Source organism: Haliotis cracherodii, unplaced genomic scaffold (assembly GCF_022045235.1).
Source record: "Haliotis cracherodii isolate W230 unplaced genomic scaffold, xgHalCrac1.p SCAF_10, whole genome shotgun sequence".
In the NCBI taxonomy this organism is placed as follows: Eukaryota; Metazoa; Mollusca; class Gastropoda; order Lepetellida; family Haliotidae; genus Haliotis; species Haliotis cracherodii.
In genome coordinates, this window is record NW_027266265.1 from 1,941,995 (window position 1) to 1,962,451 (window position 20,457).

At 42.2% G+C, this 20,457-nt stretch overlaps 1 protein-coding gene across 1 annotated transcript; it reads right to left on the reverse strand.

The window, feature by feature from the left end:
• Positions 1-6,740: 6,740 nt before the first annotated feature.
• Positions 6,741-13,293, reverse strand: LOC139444535 (uncharacterized). The gene is made up of 6 exons (XM_071225453.1): positions 13,260-13,293; positions 11,163-11,340; positions 10,342-10,556; positions 8,769-9,014; positions 7,593-8,237; positions 6,741-7,054 (listed from the first exon to the last, which is right to left on the reverse strand). The coding sequence occupies exons 1-6, from the start codon at positions 13,291-13,293 to the stop codon at positions 6,741-6,743; spliced, it is 1,632 nt and encodes a 543-aa protein (XP_071081554.1).
• Between the last annotated feature and the right edge of the window lie 7,164 nt (positions 13,294-20,457).

Below are 20,457 nucleotides of genomic sequence, written 5' to 3' on the forward strand. Positions count from 1 at the left end.
TTATTCCTATTTTCTAAAGTCCTCATGTTCCAAGTTAAGAAGGTCGAGCACACATTGCCCGATGTTTGTTCGCTTTAAAACACATCTTCAACTATGCGAACACGCTGCTTCTGGGGTTATGTGCGTAACTCTTGAAAATCACATCATGAAGTGGCGAGAGATAAGGACGACGTCGTCTTCGTGCTAATCTCTGGTTTCAGTCAGACAGTGCCTCCTAAACACACCACACGAAGTTTATTGATCATTGATTGTCATCTTCACTTCAAATGTAAACCCATGGATGGAACAATTCCCACCCAAGAATGTTATAAAATATTTGAACATGCTTTTGTTGTGCTCAAAACATTTGCTTTGTTGAAAGGTGTCTTCGTGATTTTATCGATTAATCATCTCAAACTCAGTTATCCTAAGGACACACAACCTTAGGTCACACAGACTCGATTATTTACAGACAGCCGCGATATAGCTGGTATATTGCTGAGTGCGTCGTTAAACAACAACAACAACACAGTGAAATGTCGTGAGATTAATGCTAGAATTGGAGCCCCGAGACATCAAAACAGGGATCGCATTGTGTTCGGTTCCAATTCCCAGGCCCAAATCGTAAATGTTGAATAGTCCTGAAGACCCCTGCATGCCCGTCCCTGCACAGATCTACTTGTACCTGGACAAGTCACTCAAACTGTGGCGATAGCATCCGCCTCTCGATGTTTGTTTGTTTGTTGTTAAACGCCGCATTCAGCAATATTCCAGCCATATCACGGCGGTAAGTCAATAATCGAGTCTGAACCAGACAATCCAGTGATTGACAGCATGAGCATCGATCTACGCAATTGGGATGCGATGAAATGCATCAACCAAGTCAGCGAGCCTGAGGCAGTTTAATATGGATTTACGCAACTCAAGCACAATATACTGACTCCGAGCTGACCAGTTCTTGTTTTATCCCATTAATGCCAAGGCAGAGTGACAACAAGCACCATATTTTAATGTGGTATGACGCGGTCGGGGGTGTCGAAAACCGACCTTCTGCCCTCCGGGAAGACTCTCTTTCCATTAGACCATGGAGGATTCAGACAACAAACAAACACATATTGTATATTTTATGTATATGCCATTGGGCAGTACATGCTTACCATTGACGCGAACACCAGGTGTCATCACTGATTTTCAGTGATCCACTCATATAATTTTCACAACAATATTGACTTGTACGCCCAACGGAATCTGTCGAGGGATAATCGAGACTGATTATCCTATGGCGATGACGTTTTATATTTGGTATTCGCCTATTTGATCACAACAAGGAAGTCTAGATATATACCAAATAAAACTTTGAAAATGTAATACTTATAAACTGGAACTATCATCTTATATATAGATATACTTATAGAAATACCTGAATATTTGTAAAATAATAGGGAAATGTATCGTTACCTTACGGTGTGGTCTTGCCAGATGGAGGGCCAACGGTCTGACACGTGGGACGTTGCCACAGCTGGACACTGTAAAACCATCCACGATACAGTAGGTTGTGAGGCACTATGACAGTATTACGGAATAACTTCAATGCAAAATGTTCGCGTCTCTATGGCAGGACCGACTGCGATCAATATGTAGGTGATAATCATACTGTCTTCTGAGGGAATATTCTCTAGATGGTCGTTTGGGACAGACCATTTCATATTCCGGGTGGGGAAGCGCTGGTTTATTTGTTGTTTAACGCCCCACTGAGCAATTGTCCAGCTATATGACTGCGGTCTGTAAATAATCGAGTGTGGGCCAGACAATCCAATGATTGACATCATGAGCATCGAACCACGCAATTGGGATTGATGACGTACTTCAACAAAGTCAGCGAGCCTGACCACCCGATCCCGGTAGTCGCCTCTTACGACAAGCATAGGCGCCTTTTGCGGCAAGCATGGGTTGCTGCGAGATGCGGAGTGTGAGAGGAGGGATGGGGGGAGGGGGGCGGGGGGGGGGGGGGGGGGGGGGGAGGAGGGGGGGGAGTGGGAGGCGTTTATCTTCAGGGCTGAAGGAGGTGAGGGACAGACCAGTTGATAATCCGTGAGGAGTGGGGTGTAGAGAGTGAGGAGTTGGGTGGGTTTGGGTGAGTGTTGATCGCTAAGGCTGAAGGACAGACCACTTGATAATCCGTGATGAGTGTGTGTGTGTGTGTGTGTGTGGTGATGGGTGCTGATGGGGGGGGGGGGGGGGGCTGAAGTGGGTTTGGGACAGACCAGTTGATAATCTGTGATGAGGGAGATGTAGGGAGGGAGGAGCGGGGTGGGTGGGCTGAGTGTTACAGGACATTAGTTTCTAGCCTTGGACATTCATTCCAGTAGTCATGGGACATTGTTAACTAGGTCAATATGTCCAAGGGCATTGACCTATTTGTTTGTGATTTGCTTAAATGACTTGGGCCTGTAAATACCCGAGTCTGGACGGTGGTTGACAGAGCCACCGAGGATGACCTCCACGCCGTCGGAGACCCACAGATCAACCGGGGATGACCTCCAGACCATCGGAGACACACAGAGCCACCGAGGATAACCTCCTTGCAGAAGGAGAAACACAGAGCCACCTAGTATGACCTCCACGCCGTCAGAGACACACAAAACCACCGACGATGACCTCCACGCCGTTGGAGACACACAGAGCCACCGAGATGACCTCCATGCCTACGGAGACACACAGAGCCACCGAGGATGACCTCCATGCCATCGAAGACACATAAAGCCACCGATGGTGACCTCTATGCCGTCGGAGACAGAGACACCGAGGATGACCTCCATGCCATCGGAGACACAGAGCCAGTGAGATAACCTCCACGCCACCGGAGACACGCAGAGCCACCGCGGATGACCTCCACGCCGTCGAAGACATAGCCACCCAGGATGACCTCCACGCCGTCGAAGACAGAGCCACAGAGGATGACCTCTATGCCGTCGGAGAATGAACTGGACCTACCGCTCCATCAAGTTGCTGGGGCGGTCGGGTAGCCTGGTAGTTAAAGTGTTCGCTCGTCACGCCGAAGACCCGGGTTCGACTCCCCACATGGGTACAATGTGTGAAGCCTAGTTCTTGCGTCACCTGTCGTAATATTGCTCGAACAGTGCTAAAAGCTGTGTACTGACCATACTCACTCACTCCATCAAGTTGCCCCTTACGACTTGCGCGATACGAGCGTGTTCACGCAAGGCTTCATTCTGCAAGGAATTCTGAAGTGTGTTTGTAGAACTGTCCTTCATGACACTCATCCATCTCAGAAGAAATCCTACTCCACTGCGTGATTATGGCGTTTATTTGTCACAGCTTTTGCTCAGGGTTGACATGACAATGCATACTGAATTATTTCCTAATCTGTCTTCTCAGACAATGAAACCAAATCGATTTCTAGTTTTGTCTTGCCGCTCTATCCTCGGTCATAATGTGGTTCATTAAGGGAAGTATAGATGTCTTTCTGAAACCTTAATTTGCTAATAGTGCCCATACTTGGGCATATGCACGGTGGCTTGTAACGCAACAATTAGCAGCTACGGGATACCAAAGGATTAGTGATGTAACGAGGTGTACACAATAAGCTTGGGGACGAAATGTTCATTGAATATATCACCATACAACAATACACTCGTCTCAAGCCAATACAGTCAGCTATATAATGAAACAAAGATGGAAAACATCGAAATTGTCATCTGGGAGATGCGTCTTCGGAAACTGTAAATATCGATTCCGAGGTTTTTGCTTTTCCTCTTTGTACCGCGTACCAGCTATTAACGTCTCCTTGTATGACGCGGTTAAAGGATCCATCGACCGACCTTCTCTTTTGGTGCAGACGATCCCTATAACTGTCAGTGGTTAGGACATAGAAACATAGTTGCATATACATGTTTTAATATGGCAAAGTCCCAGCGCAAAAAGATAAGTTATATAATGATTCATGTTGATGGCATATACAACAAAACATACCAGCAAGAATCACTCAACAGCGGATCGCCCTGTCTATGTCATCATTTCAGCATCGTTCCTTTGGTCACATGAAACTAAGAATTTTGTAAAAATTCTAGTATTCAGCCAACGGCCTAACAATCAGTCTGACACACAGCCTTGAAGGAGAACTCGTCCAGATATGGGAGCTTGGGACAGCCATGGCATATTGATGCAGTGACATATTGTCCAGCCCCCGTATCCCCGCCAGGAAGACATTTAAGTCATGGCCACAGAAAGATTATCAAACCTGATATAAATTTGAAAATTTAATACATTCGATAAGTTGCGAAAACTTATTAGAAAGAAACGGTTCAATATCAACGAAATCCGCATTGGCCTATTTTTCATTATGCGTCCGAAACATCAAGGGTTCCTAAATGATATTATTCAAACAGAAGAAACGAATTCTGGTACAAACAGAATGTCGACTGTAGGCTGTGGGTGGGTCAGCGGCTCGTGAACATCCGGGTTAGAGTAGGTCTTCAGGAACCAATGCTTGCCGTAAGAGGCGACTATGCTTGCCGTAGGGACGACTCAAGGGTGGTCAGGCTCGTTGACTTGGTTTGATGCATGTCATGCGTGGGTCGATGCTCAGGGCATCAATCACTGGATTGTCTGGTCCAGACTTGATTAATACAGACCGCCGTCATACAGCTGGAATATTTTTGAGTGCAGCGTTAAACAACGAAAAGGAACAGGAAGGATGGGACAGCAGTGGTTAAACCAAGAACAATACAACTGTAGTTACAGGGTTAATGATGTAGTCAATTTAGGCAATATCCTTCCGAACAAATTTGTTTTCAGAGCCATCCGTCAATATTTTAAACATCAAGTCTCCTACATCAACATTATTAACCTACAAACAATCCATGGGAAGTGCACAGGAATACGATGGCACATCCAGAAAATGTGATTGATCAAACTCTCGCTTTAGCTGTTCACTTCTGGACATGTCATTACTGGGGACCTCATGAAAAGTCGCAAGGTCCCCCTTCGACAGTTACTGCACAGTGGCCCCAAAGTACCGCGAACCATGCAGATTCCATCGGGGCTATAATTGCAACTGCATCAGGGATGCTGTTGAAGTGTATGCCAAAACGTGGGCAAAACTAGATAATCATCAATGTCTTTCGGGGTGGATCAAATCCATTAGTAACATAGTTATTGGAGAGATTCACGAAGTCTGTCAAAATTCCCACGAATACATCAAGAACATGTTACACAATTGAGTATTGTCATTGTTGAAACTGACAAAGCGTTAAATAACATCACTTTCAACATATTTGTAAATACTAGCAACATTAAATATTTAAAACTGGAACTCAGCTAATCACTGTCATTTGAACCTAAATGTAATTGGTAAAATCATTTTGGTAATGACACGGACAGTTATGTATAATTATGATGTGAATGTGTGCTTGCAGTTCTGACACACAAAGCATATCGCGACTTGTAAAAACACGCACTATCAACGCTAAGTCCAAGCAATATTTAAAAATAATCACCGAACCGACGACCACAAGCATTGTTTGACATTCTTGCATTATTATTCCCTACCTTCAGCAGTCAGATACTCTTATACAAGCCCTGTTGAACGTGAATTAAGATTACAGTTTAGCATAATTTTGAGGGTTTGAAGGTTGATATTGAATATAAGCAGATTGGCACATAAACATGGCAAAGTATTGAGGTAAATAAAGGCGAGAAAACGGTTTCAATATCCATATGAAATCCCTGCCAAGAGCAGAGTCTATTGTACAATTTCGACCATAAGCAAGCGTTCGTGAATCCCCATTAAATACTGATGATACCAGGTGTTCACGAAAAGGTGAGTCCCATCGGTGGCACCAGTCACAAACACATTCAAAGGCAAGTCAACTCCTCACCCGAAAAAAGAACACGGGACCATGTGGTACAAGTCAAGATAGGGAAATGCATCGTACATAATTGTTGTCAGTAACCTCAGATAACTTTTGTGCAAGAGTGGTATGACGCTCTTTGAAATCTTTGTAGGAAGAGCATGACCGAGTGCAACATTCAAGCTCTAAGCATGGTATAGACGGGGCGGTCCCACTGCAGGAGGTCTCCTTTGTTTCTAGTCCAGATGGGTGAATCAGTGGAAGGGAATGGTCTTCTTGATTGTGATTGAACGATATCAGATCATCAGATATACTTAAAGCTCTCGTGAAACATCTTGGAAAAATCAGATATTCCGATTCTTATGGATAATGAAACAAATCAATAGAAAGGGGACACAATTGGTGCTCATGGAAATACCAACTTCTTGCCAAAATGTCTTACCCTCAAATTTTACTTAGACGTTAACAATAAGAAAGTCATTTCACATATTGTTTACTCGTAAGTTAACGTCAGATGAGAAAGCATTTGCTTCCATAGCTTGTACTGTCAACCTTTAGTTGCCTCTTACTTATAATTACCTGACGGATGCCACCGGTAAGGCAGGATACACACGCCTTTTTGCGAACGCCTGGTATTATTGCTGTTTGATGGTGATTCATAAACACATCCTCGTGATATAGACGGAATCGTACAATCGACTCTGCTTTTAGCAGATATTCATTTTGGCTATGGAAATAGGTTTGACGCTTTTATTTGACACGGTACGTGTATCACAAAACGCTTCACGATTAGGGCATCACACCACATATTTCGCATCCTTTACGGTCACATTACGCTTTCTCATTTACATATTTTCACGACACCATTTGACCATGTATCGTCATTCTTCAGGCAGTGTTGTTTCTGATCTGTAATTGTGGGTTCGATTTTTTGTCTTGGAAAAACTGACAGAGTCGTATCATATCACTTAGAAGAAAGAAACTGATCGTGATGACGATGAAGATTATCCCCGAGTAGCCCATGGCCTGTGCTGAGGGTCTGTCGTCCGGCTCCGACTCCAGCTTCCTTCTGGTGGCTGACAGCTTGGACTTGTCTAACTTCAGGCGAAGGAGTATGGCGTCCACAATACGCTGTATCTCTGTCATATTTTTTGTTTCAACGCACACCAAACACGGGCAGGTTTCGCTGTTTCCAGAAGAGTCTGAAAATATATGGTATAAGCAAAATTATTCTTTGTCATCACATTTCAGTACGAAGATGAGTGAGTGAGTGAGTTGGGTTTAACGCCGCATTTAACAGTATTCCAGTTATACCACGGCGTGTCAGCTTAATGTGGGAGGAAAGCCCGAAGGCATGCAGGTCTCAGACGTTTATCAATTCGTTGAAACCCATGAGCACGGGTATGGTGCTAACAAACTTGGAAACATAATCGGGGCTTGTGTTATGGTATCTGTGAATTTTGTTAATGCTTAGAACTTACTTTTGCTTAAACTTTTTTGTCGAAAGCACATGATCTTGGATAACAAATTATCGTAAAGATAATCAAATGACGCAAGTACAAAATTGAACAATAGTAGCCCCACAAGGAATAACCCTAAGTTATATTATTTTGATTTGTTGCTGGTGATATTTCAACTTGCTTCCTACGGAAGGCGACACGACGGTTGTTAAAGAAATGATAGTTTGTGATGATGTAGTGGATGTAGATGTTACATGTTGTGTAGTCAAAGCTGCGGTACCTGTTGCTGTTGACGTCGACGCCTGAACGGCAGTCACAGGTGATGATCCCGTAGGCTTGTTTACTGGATTAGTCGTTGTAGTTGCCATAGTGATACTTGCAGTGGTCGGGATATTGGGATTAGTTGCCATGGTGATACTTCCAGTGGCCGTCGTAGTGGGTGTAGTTGTCATGGTCATGCTTTCAGTGGCTGGTGTAGTTGGAGTAGTTGCCATGGTGATATTTGTAGTTGTTGGTGCAGTGGGATTAGCTGTCATGGTGATAGTTGCAGTGGCTGGTGTAGTGGGATTAGTTGCCATACTGAAAATTGCAATCGTTGCCGATGATGTAGTAGTCTCCGTTGTACCAGCCGTTGCGGTGTCGCTGTTAGAAGCTGCCCCATTGTTGGTAGATATAGATGTGGTATTTTCCGGCGATGTATTTACTTCAAATATATTTGACGTGCTTGTTGTTATAACTGCAGGTGCGATGGTATTGATAGAAGTAGTTACCCCCGTAGTAGTTGTGGTGGTAGTTGTCGTTGTTGTAGAGGGCGTTGTTGTCGTTGGTGTCGAGGTAGTTGCAGGTTGTGTTGTGTATGAGTCGCAGTTGATAATTGGTTTGGAATTAGAGTTGCTGTAACTTGAGGACGAAGTCACTGCATCAACTGTCGGCAAAAACGAAATTACACAGGAGGGTTAGCGAGTTCAGCTATATGACGGCGGTGTGTAAATAATCGAGCCTGGACCTAACAATCCAGTGGTTGACATCATGAGCATCGATCGACGCAACTGGGATACAATGACATGCTTCAACAAAGTCAGCGAGCCTGACCACCCGATCCCGTTAGTCGCCTCTTACGACAAGTATACTCGCCTTTTACGGCACGCATGGGTTGCTGGAGACATATTCTACCCCGGATCCTCACGGGTCGTGTAATCTTGGAGCTATGAAGATTAATCGATCTCTAACAAAACCGACCGACGCTCCAGTAAGTTTAATGGTCGGTCTCTTGAATGTATATATACTCGCGTGAACGAAGCCAAGCAGATTGACGTGAATGTTGTTTTACGCCAAAGGTTACAATATTCCCGCTTTGTAATGGCAGGCTGTAAGCAAGTTTGAACAAGGCAAATCAATCTTTTTTGCATTTCTTTAGATGATAGACGTAACAAAGTGAGCAATCATGTATACACACATGTAAAGCAGACTCGCGTCTTTGCTGTCGCTGCCAATGACGGTTGTGTACATGCCCATGGGTCCGTGTCGAAATACAGCGTACAGGTGGGATTGTCGTAGCTGTACATCCAACATGCCAGGTTATTCTGTAGGGTGTTACTGCACAAGTCTTCACATTCAGCCACATCCACAACAGGAACGACAGAAGCCTCAGCATGGCTGGGCCCTTTACACGTCCCACTGAAGTCTGTGTATGTACAGGGACCTGGAACCAACAAACACACAGGAGTGCGGCGTTAAACAACAAATAAACATACAAATAAAACTAGTCGCGTCTTGCTTATATTCCTTCCTACATTTTCGAAGAACTACAAGCGCTTTCCCAATAAACCCACTAAATGGAATGTCTTTTAACTTTGTTTGTTTGTTGTTTAACGCCGCTCTCAGCAATATTCCAGCTATATGACCGCGGTCGGAAGAATAATCGAGTCTGGACCAGACATGATTGACATCATGCGCATCAATCCACGCAATAGGGATGCGATGACATATCTGGACCAAACACAGTCGCCTTTTATGGCAAGGATTGGTTGCTGAAGAGCTATGCCACGTTATGTCCATTAATGGTAATGGGGCCTGTGAAAATCCGGGATAGAATTGGTCTTCAACAACCCATGCTTACTGTAAAAGGAGACTATGCTTGTCGTAATAGGCGACTAACGGGATCGGGTGGTCAGGCTCGCTGACTTGGTTGATGCATGTCATCGATCCCAATTACGTAGATCGATGTTCATGATGTCAATCCTTGGATTGTCTGGTCCAGATTCGATTATTTATAGATCGCCGTCATGTAGCTGGAATATTGCCGAGTGCGGCGTTAAACAACAAACCAACCAACTTAAAGTAAAGTGCTGATAAGTGTAGGATAAAACACGTCCAAAGGTTTTTATGAAATTTAAAACCGGCATCCAGAGAATAAAGGTTTTAAATATCATAAAAATCCGAAGGAAGTGTTTTATGTAACTTAGTAACCGAAAAAAAGAGCTTAAAACAACATTTATGAACAATTTTGTGTTTCAAACATACTTTCCATGAACCTTAGGAAACGGGCGTAAAATATCTGCTGCTGGCGTACGGGACATCCTTACAAATTTTGTGATTTATCAGCGCCTCTGTCGCCTTCTGGTACAATCTAAACGAAACTTGTATAAAAAAAATGAAAGGGTTTTACAACATCCTGTTTATGAGATTTAATCCGATAGGAGAACATAGGGTGACGTCACTGAAGGTTTACAATGAAAACTAAAGGCATGTTTTACTTACTCTCAATATTTACACATGATTACTTCTTGTATAATAAATGTGTCAAAAGCGGGGATATCGTGTTTTGATTTCTCGGACAACCTCGATTGAAAATGTATGTACATGTAAGTCTGATGACGTGAGAGCGTGAAAATGTGCGTCTGTGTGCATAACGTATCTGCGTTGCGACGTACATGTTAGACTTTGATGACGTAGTTTCAGGATCCAAGGTCAAGGGTAATGCATGGTCACAACACTAAGAATTCGTGAATCCCTGGGTTGTTCCTCACCTGTGTCCTCCTGGCAAAGATACTGATAGCTGCTGCTGTCACACACTTCGTTTTTCCATCTTAATATGTCATTTTCAGCAAATACACACTTTTTGTCCGAAGCCGGCTCTTCCGCCCAGAACGTGAAGGACGAACCGTCAGTACTCTCACAGTGATCCCAGCGGTGATAAGGTGCGTTGTCCGCTCGGTTCAGCCCAATCCAGAAATGTCCTTGCCTAGGGTCAGTGGTAAACACTGTATATTAAATTTTAACTTTTAACTTCAGAGTTATATTTGTAACACAGGACACAGAAATAAAAAGAAGATTTAAAAGACCCAAATAAACGCCCTTTTTACACAGCCGTTATCCTGCCAAACAGAACCGTGTTTGCCTTCAGTACCAGGTATGACCATTGTGGAAATGGCAAACATGTATCACATTCTTCGACTACAGTACTATTTAAACGACGTTAAACCCAATTTGATTAATCAAATAATCAAGGCATCGTAACCAAAGGTCCTGTGCATGTTTTGGTTTTTGGGTTGGTTTGGTTTGTTGTTTAGCAATATTCCAGCTATATGACGGCGGTAAATAATAGAGACTGGACCAGACAGTCCTGTGATTAAAATCATGAGCATCGATCCACGCAATTGGGATCGATGACATGCATCAACCAAGTCAGCGAGCCTGACCACCCGATCCCGTTAGTCGCCTCTTACGACAAGCATAGTCGCCTTTTACAGCAAGCATGGGTTGCTGAAGACCTATTGTACCCCGGATCTTCACGGGCCTCCTGTGCATGTAGTTCGTCAAAAATGGTTATGGGTAAATTTTGGCATACATGTTATCTGTCCAATGAGCTGTATTTGCATACGCAAGAAGAGCATCCACTGTTTGTTTGTTGTCTATCTGGGCCAGGCGTCGTCCATTGCTCTCGCATATTTGTCTCGCTTCGTTCCATGTCCTACTGTCCTTATAGATGTAGAATGTTTTACCCCAGAGGCTGTCACACTGGACGCCTGCAACGAGAAGTGAGTGAGTGAGTGAGTGAGTGAGTGAGTGAGTGAGTTGGGTTTTACGCCGCTTTAAACAGTATGTCAGTTATATGACGGCGTGTCAGCTTAATGTGGGATGGAAGCCCGAAGTGATGCAGGTCTCATTTTTACAATTTATTGAAACCGACGAGCAGGGGTATGGTGCTGTGAAAGCTCGAAACAAAATCAGGGTGAAACAGGATTCGAACCCACTTCCATAGTTTCTTTTCTATACACCTAAGGGACGCAACCCTGCAGAGCAAATTACACGACTTGGTCACGTGTGACCCTAGTATAATCCGACCATAAACAAACAAGTAAATCAGACACTGTGCGATGATCCAAATGATTTCTGCTTGCATCTGGTGTCTTGGAGTTTTGAAGCAGTCACGTATCATATACGTATTATATTATTAATTTACACGATTGTGTATAGGATATACGATGAACTATTTCATTGAAAGTTCTGTGTTGATCTTTAAGCAGAATTTATTGCACGCGAATATGAAGTTTGCATGATTCAGTATGTTCAAAATATTATTCTGACACTGGAGTCTGTCTGTCTTTCGAGTCGAATGTCTGCAATATCGACTTGTTAAGTGTTGGGCTCCAATGCACATTAATCAGGAAGGAAAGTGTATTCATGGTTACCACTAAAAAGCTGTTTCGTAGGCTCTACTGGTGTTTTTTGTGTTTGTGATCATTGTGAAATATAGGACTATGTCCAATGTATAAAGATATAAAGGAAAATACCATGAAGCATACATCAAAGAAACACAATGTCTGTGTATCCGTAGCATGAACTTGGAATATACTGTTATATATGGAATCGTTTATCATTAAACTGTGATATTAAAATTCAAGCTACTTACATGAAACAACAACTGCGATGATTAGGACTGTTAGTTTTGGCATAATCTGAAAATAAAGCATATGTTGCTCTGAAACGATATTTATACACGCGTGAAAATAATGCTTATTTACAATAGTAAGAATGATAAAACACGTTAATATGTATTACTGTGCAATTCACAAAGTTGACATATAAATAATTGATATTGCTATTGCAGGACGGAAGCACCATACCTAATTCCCGGCTTGCCACCATAGTTTGTTTCTATCTGAAAGCCAAAAGCCGGTGAACGGACACATTGTCCTAGACAAATGGCGGCTAGTGCACCTAAGCGGTGTCGATATGAACGATAAAAGCAGCCTGTAACAATTTGTGAAATTCAACTGCAAGAATACAAAAGTAGTTCAATCTGTTAAAGCAAGTCGATAAACTGCTGTAATTAAGGAGTGGTGACATTCGAACAACAAAAAGAAACGCAAAGAATGTTTAAGAACATGTTGAAAAGCTTCCAATGATGTAAATCAATATCAAAGACATTTCTTTACTTGGGTGATTGTGTAAATGTTTAAGATAACACCTTTGTTGTTATGCAGGCACATCGTTGGTTCAGTGAGTGAAACAGACGTTTTTATGGTGTTCTTTTTTAACGTCTTTCCTTATTTGACCCAACAAACTGATGGTCATTCGCTGTTCTTGGCTTAGGCTTGATGAAGCCTGTTGCATCTCATTCCACCAGAAATGCCTGCGAGTCAAGCAACGTTGTTGCGCTGGTACAGAGGAGCCTGAGTTATCCTTGCGGTGTGGACCAGGTATTATCGTGTTTACATTGAAAGTATTTGGCTATAAAGGGTACAACCTTGGTCTCTGTAAGTGACATGCCATGTGCTGTCACGCCATGTCCGGAGCCAGCCGTTTGAAAGACGACAACGGCTGTTATCTGGTTAAGACAGAAATTTACCTATCATGACAATCGGGACATCCGAAGAGTTTCATTCCAGGACAGGTTCCATCCCCACACTCTCATACGGCTATTAGAATTATCTACACAAACCTCGACTTTTTCGGATATTAGGATTGTCCGTCATTGTCCAAATAAATCAAGCAAGGGCCCGTGAAGACATGCCTAATGATTACGTAAATAAAAGCCACAAACCCTTCCCAGAAATCTCTGCTAAAATCAGAGTCCATTGAACGATTCTGATATGTTTTCCGTGACCATATGGAACCAAGCTTGCAAATGGTTCGTGTGCATTTACTGTGTCGAGGCCTGCCACTACAATGTCGAACAACAAGTCACTAGCGAAACGGGGCGGGGGTATAGTCCAGTGGGTAAAAGCGTTCGCTCGTCACTCCGAACACCTGGGTTGGATTCCCTTTATGAGTTAAATGTGTGAAGCCCATTTCTGGTGTTTCCCGTCGTGATGTTGCTGGAATAGGTCTAAAAGCGGCGTAAAACCATACTCATTCACTCACTCACTCAGTAGGGAACCATTTCAACGACATTGTTATTCACCTAATCACCTCACGGAAGAACCTTCGAGTATACTGGTCAACATTTCCACATAAACTGCTGTTCAAAAGAAAGTATACCATCTAAACAGTTTTCTACTGTTTTGAGAGGGCACGGGTGGCCCAGTCGTCTCTGGCGCCGCTATTCGCTGTGCAGAGTTGCGTCCCTTGGGCACGCCAGAAACCTATGATTGTGGGCTCGAATCCCGGTTCACCCCGATTATGTTTCTAGGTTTGTCAGCACCATATCCGTGCTCGTGGGTTTCACCGAAGTGGTAAACGTCTGAAACCTGCATCACTTCGAGCTTTCCTCCCACATTAAGCTGACACGATGTGATATAACTGGAACACTGTTAAAAGCGGCGTTAAACCCAACTCACTCACTCACTCTACTGTTTTTATAACTTAAGAAATCAACATAAACAAGACGCATACAGAAACAGGACGGGTACAGTCTCTTGTGGCTTTAGTTCCAGTGTGTATCTTGCGCGTGATACATTTGCAGTAAGCAAGTGTACAATATAATTAACTGGTTCCACATTAGTCAATTAGTCGTGATGAACCTTAACAAAAAGCATTATGAATTGTGATTGAGAACGATGCTGGAAGCTATTGGGGTGTTATTATGCTGTTTCAATAGAAGACATTATAATTCTATGGCCGTTCCCTGCAGACGAGAAGAAAACGTTGTATAGATTATTCCCCAGTTTGTTGCCTAATGCACAGCAAACAATGAGTATAATCGGAGGGAAGTTTACCTCAGGTTGAAGAGATGTGTCTTATCCCTCGGCACGAAGTGGGATGGTGATATCGGAATGGGTTCCGTCCGTTTCATTTCCGAAGCAGAACTAAAAAACCGTTCAATATTTCTTAACCAAACTTTGAACACTTGGTTGCTGAACTGGTGCCTTTTGCCACTTAGTGATTTCTAACAGTTTTGTATCTTTCTGGTTTCCATGGAAACAAGTTGGAATTACTGCATTCCATTACATATTTCGTTTCCGAAGCAGAACTAAAAAAAACAACTTTGTACACATATTACTTATGTGTTGAACTGGTGCCTTTCGTCATTTGGAGATTTGATACATTTTTCATGTGAAACAAGATGGGTAGGGTTCCATCCGGGTTATAACGTGGAAACTATTACATTTTTGTTTCACAAAACTTTGTATGTGTACAGACCTGGGGATGAATTGGTGTCTTTTGCCAATCAGGGCATTTAATATTTTAAATTTTTTTTCATGAAATATGTCAGACTTAGTGCATTTCTGGGTGATTTTTCGTCGGGGTTGCAATTCAGAAACAATCTTGTGTATGCATGTTTGCATATACACAGGTCAGGGAACCAGTTAATAAATACATTAGATGAATCTTTATCAAGAGAGTGCGGACTATTTACATGACCGAACTGACAAGAGGGAACTGTCCGTACAAGGATGTACCTTTTCTTAGATTACTTAGATTAAATAACAATGTTTTATAAGTTACTAAATCCTGACTTAGATTTGATTCTGATTATGACAAATTCATAACTCAGCAAAATAGATACAGAAGAACAAAATTATATAATACTCTCGATTTGTTTCGAGTAAATTCTTCCCAAGTAAGGAGTCCCTTTACCAATATACCAGTATCAGTGTAAACGGATATGTTTCTGTCTAATAATTACATCAAGAATATGAACTGGGTCTGTTTCTTCACTGATCAGCACAGGTTATAGTTCTGTTTTCTTTGTAGCGGTAAGGTAGGGACGGAGGGGGTAGCCTAGTGGTTAAAGCGTTCGCTCGTCATCGATTCCCGACATGGGTACAATGTGTGAAGCCTATTTCTGGTGTCCCCTGCCGTGATATTGCTGGAATATTGCTAAAAGCGGCGTAAAATCAAACTCACTCTCTCACTTTGTAGTGCAAGAGGATCGGGTAACAGGGAAATCTACTATGAGTATTGAAACATATTATGTTTTGAATATCATAAAGGAAAAATATATATGCACTATTTTTTGTATATTATTTTGAAAACAAGTAACACACACTAAGCTTTGACTTGATATCAAATCAGAGTAAACAATTATGATGATTCTAGACTTGCCCATCATTTGGAAATAAAAAATCTATGCAGAAAGAAAATAACTGACTGTACTTGATGCTGCTTTGTTAAATATATTTAGGCTGCATTTTCTTACGTTAGGCTACGTGTATGCAATATTTAGGTCGCGAACCCAGAATATAGACATAAATGTGTTCCCCCTAATATTTGATCATCTTTCTATCAAATGTGGAACAAATGCAGAGAGAAGATCACTTCTCACTGAACAAAAGTTCCTAAATGAAACCAATACAGTCTTCAGCAACCCATGCTTGCCGTAAAAGGCGACTATGCTTGGCGACTAACGGGATCGGGTGGTCAGACTCGCTGACTTGGTCGATGCAGGTCATCGATCCCAATTGCGTGAATCGATGCTCATGATGTCAATCATTGGATTGTCTGGTCCAGACTCGATTATTTACAGCCCGCAGTCATATATCTGGAATATTGCTGAGTGCGGCGTAAAACAACAAACAAACAAACAATACAGTCGGTGGATGTTCTCTGCAACTTTTTCCTGTTTGGTAAGTATTCCTTTGGAACTTTGTGCGTGGGGACTAGTTCTTGGTTACATACACACCAACTGTCAGTCCTTTATAACAACTCGTGGTATAAGCTCAGATGGACCCTATTCAGATGTTATATGTTTCCTTCATGAATAACTATGCAGGGATCCATAGGTTCAAAGTTATGAACGATTCGATTATGGTCAAGAATCATTAAAACAACGAGCGCTTCATTGAATTCATTCAATATACCCAATGAAGATAATATCTGAATTAATTCAATGGAATGAATATCAAACTATCGGTGTTCAATGATTACTGCTATGTTTAGGGAGACAAAGCAGAAGATACAAAGCTTTAATGATTGAGATTGAATATTATTCATTGATCATACCCCATTTACATTGTTAATGTTCTCATATATACATCTTATCGAATATCCGCTATCCGTTCTGACTAGAATGCACATGACGGGGGCATTCGTAAGCCATGGTTACGTATTCCAAAATGGCGAATGTTTTATCCTGCATTAATGATGTTGATAATTACTTTTGAAATGCCATTTCCATCAAGATAATGACGTGCCTTGTAATTCAGTACATAATATTCTTTCGTACTTCGTATTGACATAAGAAGATTCCGTTGTCTGCACCTAAATGTCGAAAAAATGGCATTTCAGCAAATGTGGTCCCACTGCCTTCAACCCCCATAAAAAAACTTGCAATGGGCGACATTTATTAAAAAGGAGAAAATGAACTTGAACATGTGCAAGACAGAAAAATCATTTACTGCAAATGTAATTATGAATAACGCGTGGAAGGAAATTGAGAATTGATTTGAAGATCAACTGGAGGGAAATAACTGAAGAAAAAAGATGGAAGATATATCCTTACTGAACAAAGAAAAAAAGAAGGAAGATATTTCATAAATCATATCTAATGGAAGCGAAGGCAAGGTCCGGCAATGTTTAATTTTGAAGGAAAAAAATAGAAAATGTGAATTTTATAAAATTCATTAGAAATAACAGAACATGGAAGTTTGGGATGGAAAGTTACAAATCTGACAATAAATTCCCGAAGTCTAGCTTCTACAGATCTACTAAATCAAGCATTTCAACTTCTCATTGGAGGGGACAGTACTTTGCAATGAGTTCTTTCATCAGAGGAAAGATCGGTTCATCTTTGTTCCATCGAAACATGGTTTCATCCAGGTGTGGGGCGGTCGGGTAGCCTAGTGGTTAAAGCGTTCACTCGTCACGCCGAAGACCCGGGTTCGATTCCCGACATGGGTACAATGTGTGAAGCCCATTTCTGGTGACCCCCGCCGTGATATTGCTGGAATATTGCTAAAAGCGGCGTAAAACCATACTCACTCACTCACTCACTCATCCAGATGTGTCCCAAACTGTCCTCGTTTGTTTCATATAGAGATCTATGCCGAAAGATTCTCTGTGACCAAAACTATCCACAAAACTGTTTGACAAGGGAGATGACTTCAGCCTTCCAATGGTCAACTTACCCTTTATGTCGAACTATATTCCAGCAGCTGGTGCCTCAGCATTTCATAACGTTTGAGGTAAACTCGAGCAAGCACTTTCTCCGAAAGTTGAGCATTCATGGCCTAATTATTGTTCTTGGACGAAGTGTCGAATATCTTGTATATAGTTATAGTAGGACCGAACTAACTAATGGCAGAATTGTAATGCTGTCATGTTCAGTACCGAACTATCGAAAAGCCGAATGTTGTGCATCAGTGCCAAGGGCCCAACTGACGAAAATGTGAAATTTAGAAGAGGTTACGAAACAGTTAGTGGTACAGACTGATCTTATGGCCTCGTCGGCATTTCTCTTAAGCTTCCCCCTACTTAAGATTAGAAAAGTAAAAAACAGACGACACTGTGTAGGGATTAGAAGAGATTAATACATCATTTAGCGTTAGCGAATTAACTTATGGCTTCGTCGTCAATTCACTTCTCCTTACTAGATTTTAAAGATAAAATGAATAAAATTTTAAGAATGATAAAGTAAAAAAACCCACAGAATTTTAAGATCAAAGGGAGATGAAGTCAGAACGGATAAAATTTGAGTAAATCTTGTCACTAGCTTGTTGTAAGTGTAGCAGTAAAAGACAAGGGCATGGTAAGGGAGGTCACGCCAATGTCAGTATGGCTAATGCTCAACATTAGATCAGCTTCACAGAGAATACGTATGGACATCGTAACTTGCATCATGGAGGATACAGGTTAACAAAAACAGACGCCCGAATGACATCCTACTGGCGATGTATGGAGAAGACCTTTAATTAAACACTCTTTGTTTGTTTACTTGTTTGTTGTTAAACGCCGCATATTCCAGCTATATGACGGTCGGTCTGTAAATAATCGCGTCTGGGCCAGTGGTTGACATTATGGGCATCCATCCACGCAATTGGGATACAACGACATGCATCAAGCAAATCAGCGAGCCTGACCACCCGGTCCCGTTCGTCGCCTCTTACATTCTCAGGCATTTCAACTTCTCATCGGAGGGGATACAAATGTAAGATTCTTTCTCCCATAATGCGATGTGCAAGCAGGTACATTACGCTGACTCTGAGCCGACCAGTCGGTGTTCAGCTTAATGCCGAAAGCCAGGCAGGGTAACAACATAGACGCAGCCAGGGCATCGAAACACCGACATTATGCTCTCCGGTCAGACGCTCTTACCACCACACCAGTGAAGCGTTGTTTTAGTATAGGCCAACTTTATCTCAACAACATCGGTCAAATGTAACTATTCAATAAGTAAGGATAAGATATGCTTGATAACGGTGTTAGAACCTACACCGAAACATCGCTCCTAATTGTAGTTAAAAAGTTGTTCATCCATATATCTTATCCTTACTTAGTACTATATATACCTCTCAAAGAAGTAACTATTCAATGTCAAGGTTCCTTCCGAAATACTAAATAGAACACATGAAATGGAAATATATGTTCATTAAAAATATAAAATTGGAAGTAAATTGAAACAATCGAGAAAGGTTTTGGTTACCTTTTCGCCAGGTGTTAAGAATTCACGGCCTTATGGATGGAACGCTACTTACTTCCACAATTCACAGTAGGTGGTGAGCCGCTACTGAGCCGTTCACGAGACAGCAACGTTGAGGATATCAAATTACATCGATGTGAAATACTCGCATCTGTATGGTCAATCGACCACGATCAATACATGGAGACAGACAAACTGTATTCACAATGAACTATTTACCTTAGGCTTGTTGGTGCTAAACTGAATGTCGAACTCATCCTACATATGTTTTCAGTATTAAATTGCAGCCCGGAAATCAAAAGGTAACATAACTCAACACTTAAATCTAATGTTTCCATGTTACCATGGCAATAGCATTGAAGAGTTATAAATGTTGTCGAGTTGAATTAGAAGGCATACGTAATCATCTTCAAAGAAAGTGAGTCCCTTCCGTTTCTCTCCCCCACCCACACCTCGCTTTTCTTCGTGATCAAGTGGATAGAGCGTCTGTCAGGAGATTGGAAGGTCGGTGGTTCGATCTCCTTACCTACTCTGGTGCTCCGACCTAAGAGTATAAAACAAGGGCTGGTCGGCTCAGAGTCGGAATAATGTGTCTGAGTGGGGTGTCCGCGGTTGGTGTCTCAATGGGTTTGCACTAACCACCGGCAGAAATCTGGATTAGTACAGGCAGCCACAAAAGACATACACACTTGCATGTAAGTCGTTAAATAAGTGCAATAATCTTGACCGCGACTCTAAATCGACTCTAAACCCCATTTCTCCTGACTTAATCTCTTTCAAAGATTACCTAACCCGCATGCACAAGAGACATTCATTTGTGGCACGGCCACTTTGTGGACCAACACTAGGCTGGCAGCCTGAAGGTGTCAACTTTGCAAGGTCTAATTCCAAAATGCAACAACAACAACAACAACAACAACAACAACAACAACAACAACAACAACAACAACAACAACGGGTGTATACGTTCTCTTATCTCTCAGTTTCTCATAGGGGGCACGGGTGGCCCGGTCGTCTAAGGCACCGCAATTCGCTGCGCAGAGTTTGATTCCTTTGGCACGCCAGAAACCTATGGTTGTTGGTTCGAATCCCGGTTCGCTCTGATTATGTTTGTCAGCAC

Bases quoted from the DNA above. Each gene is read 5' to 3' on its own strand.
- LOC139444535 (XM_071225453.1), bottom strand. From the start codon at position 13,293: ATGACGGACAATCCTAATATCCGAAAAAGTCGAG. The intron at 11,341-13,259 runs GTTTGTGTAGAT...TTCTCGTTGCAG, and splicing joins TAATATCCGAAAAAGTCGAG to GCGTCCAGTGTGACAGCCTC. The intron at 9,015-10,341 runs GTGAGGAACAAC...TGTTGGTTCCAG, and splicing joins TCTTTGCCAGGAGGACACAG to GTCCCTGTACATACACAGAC.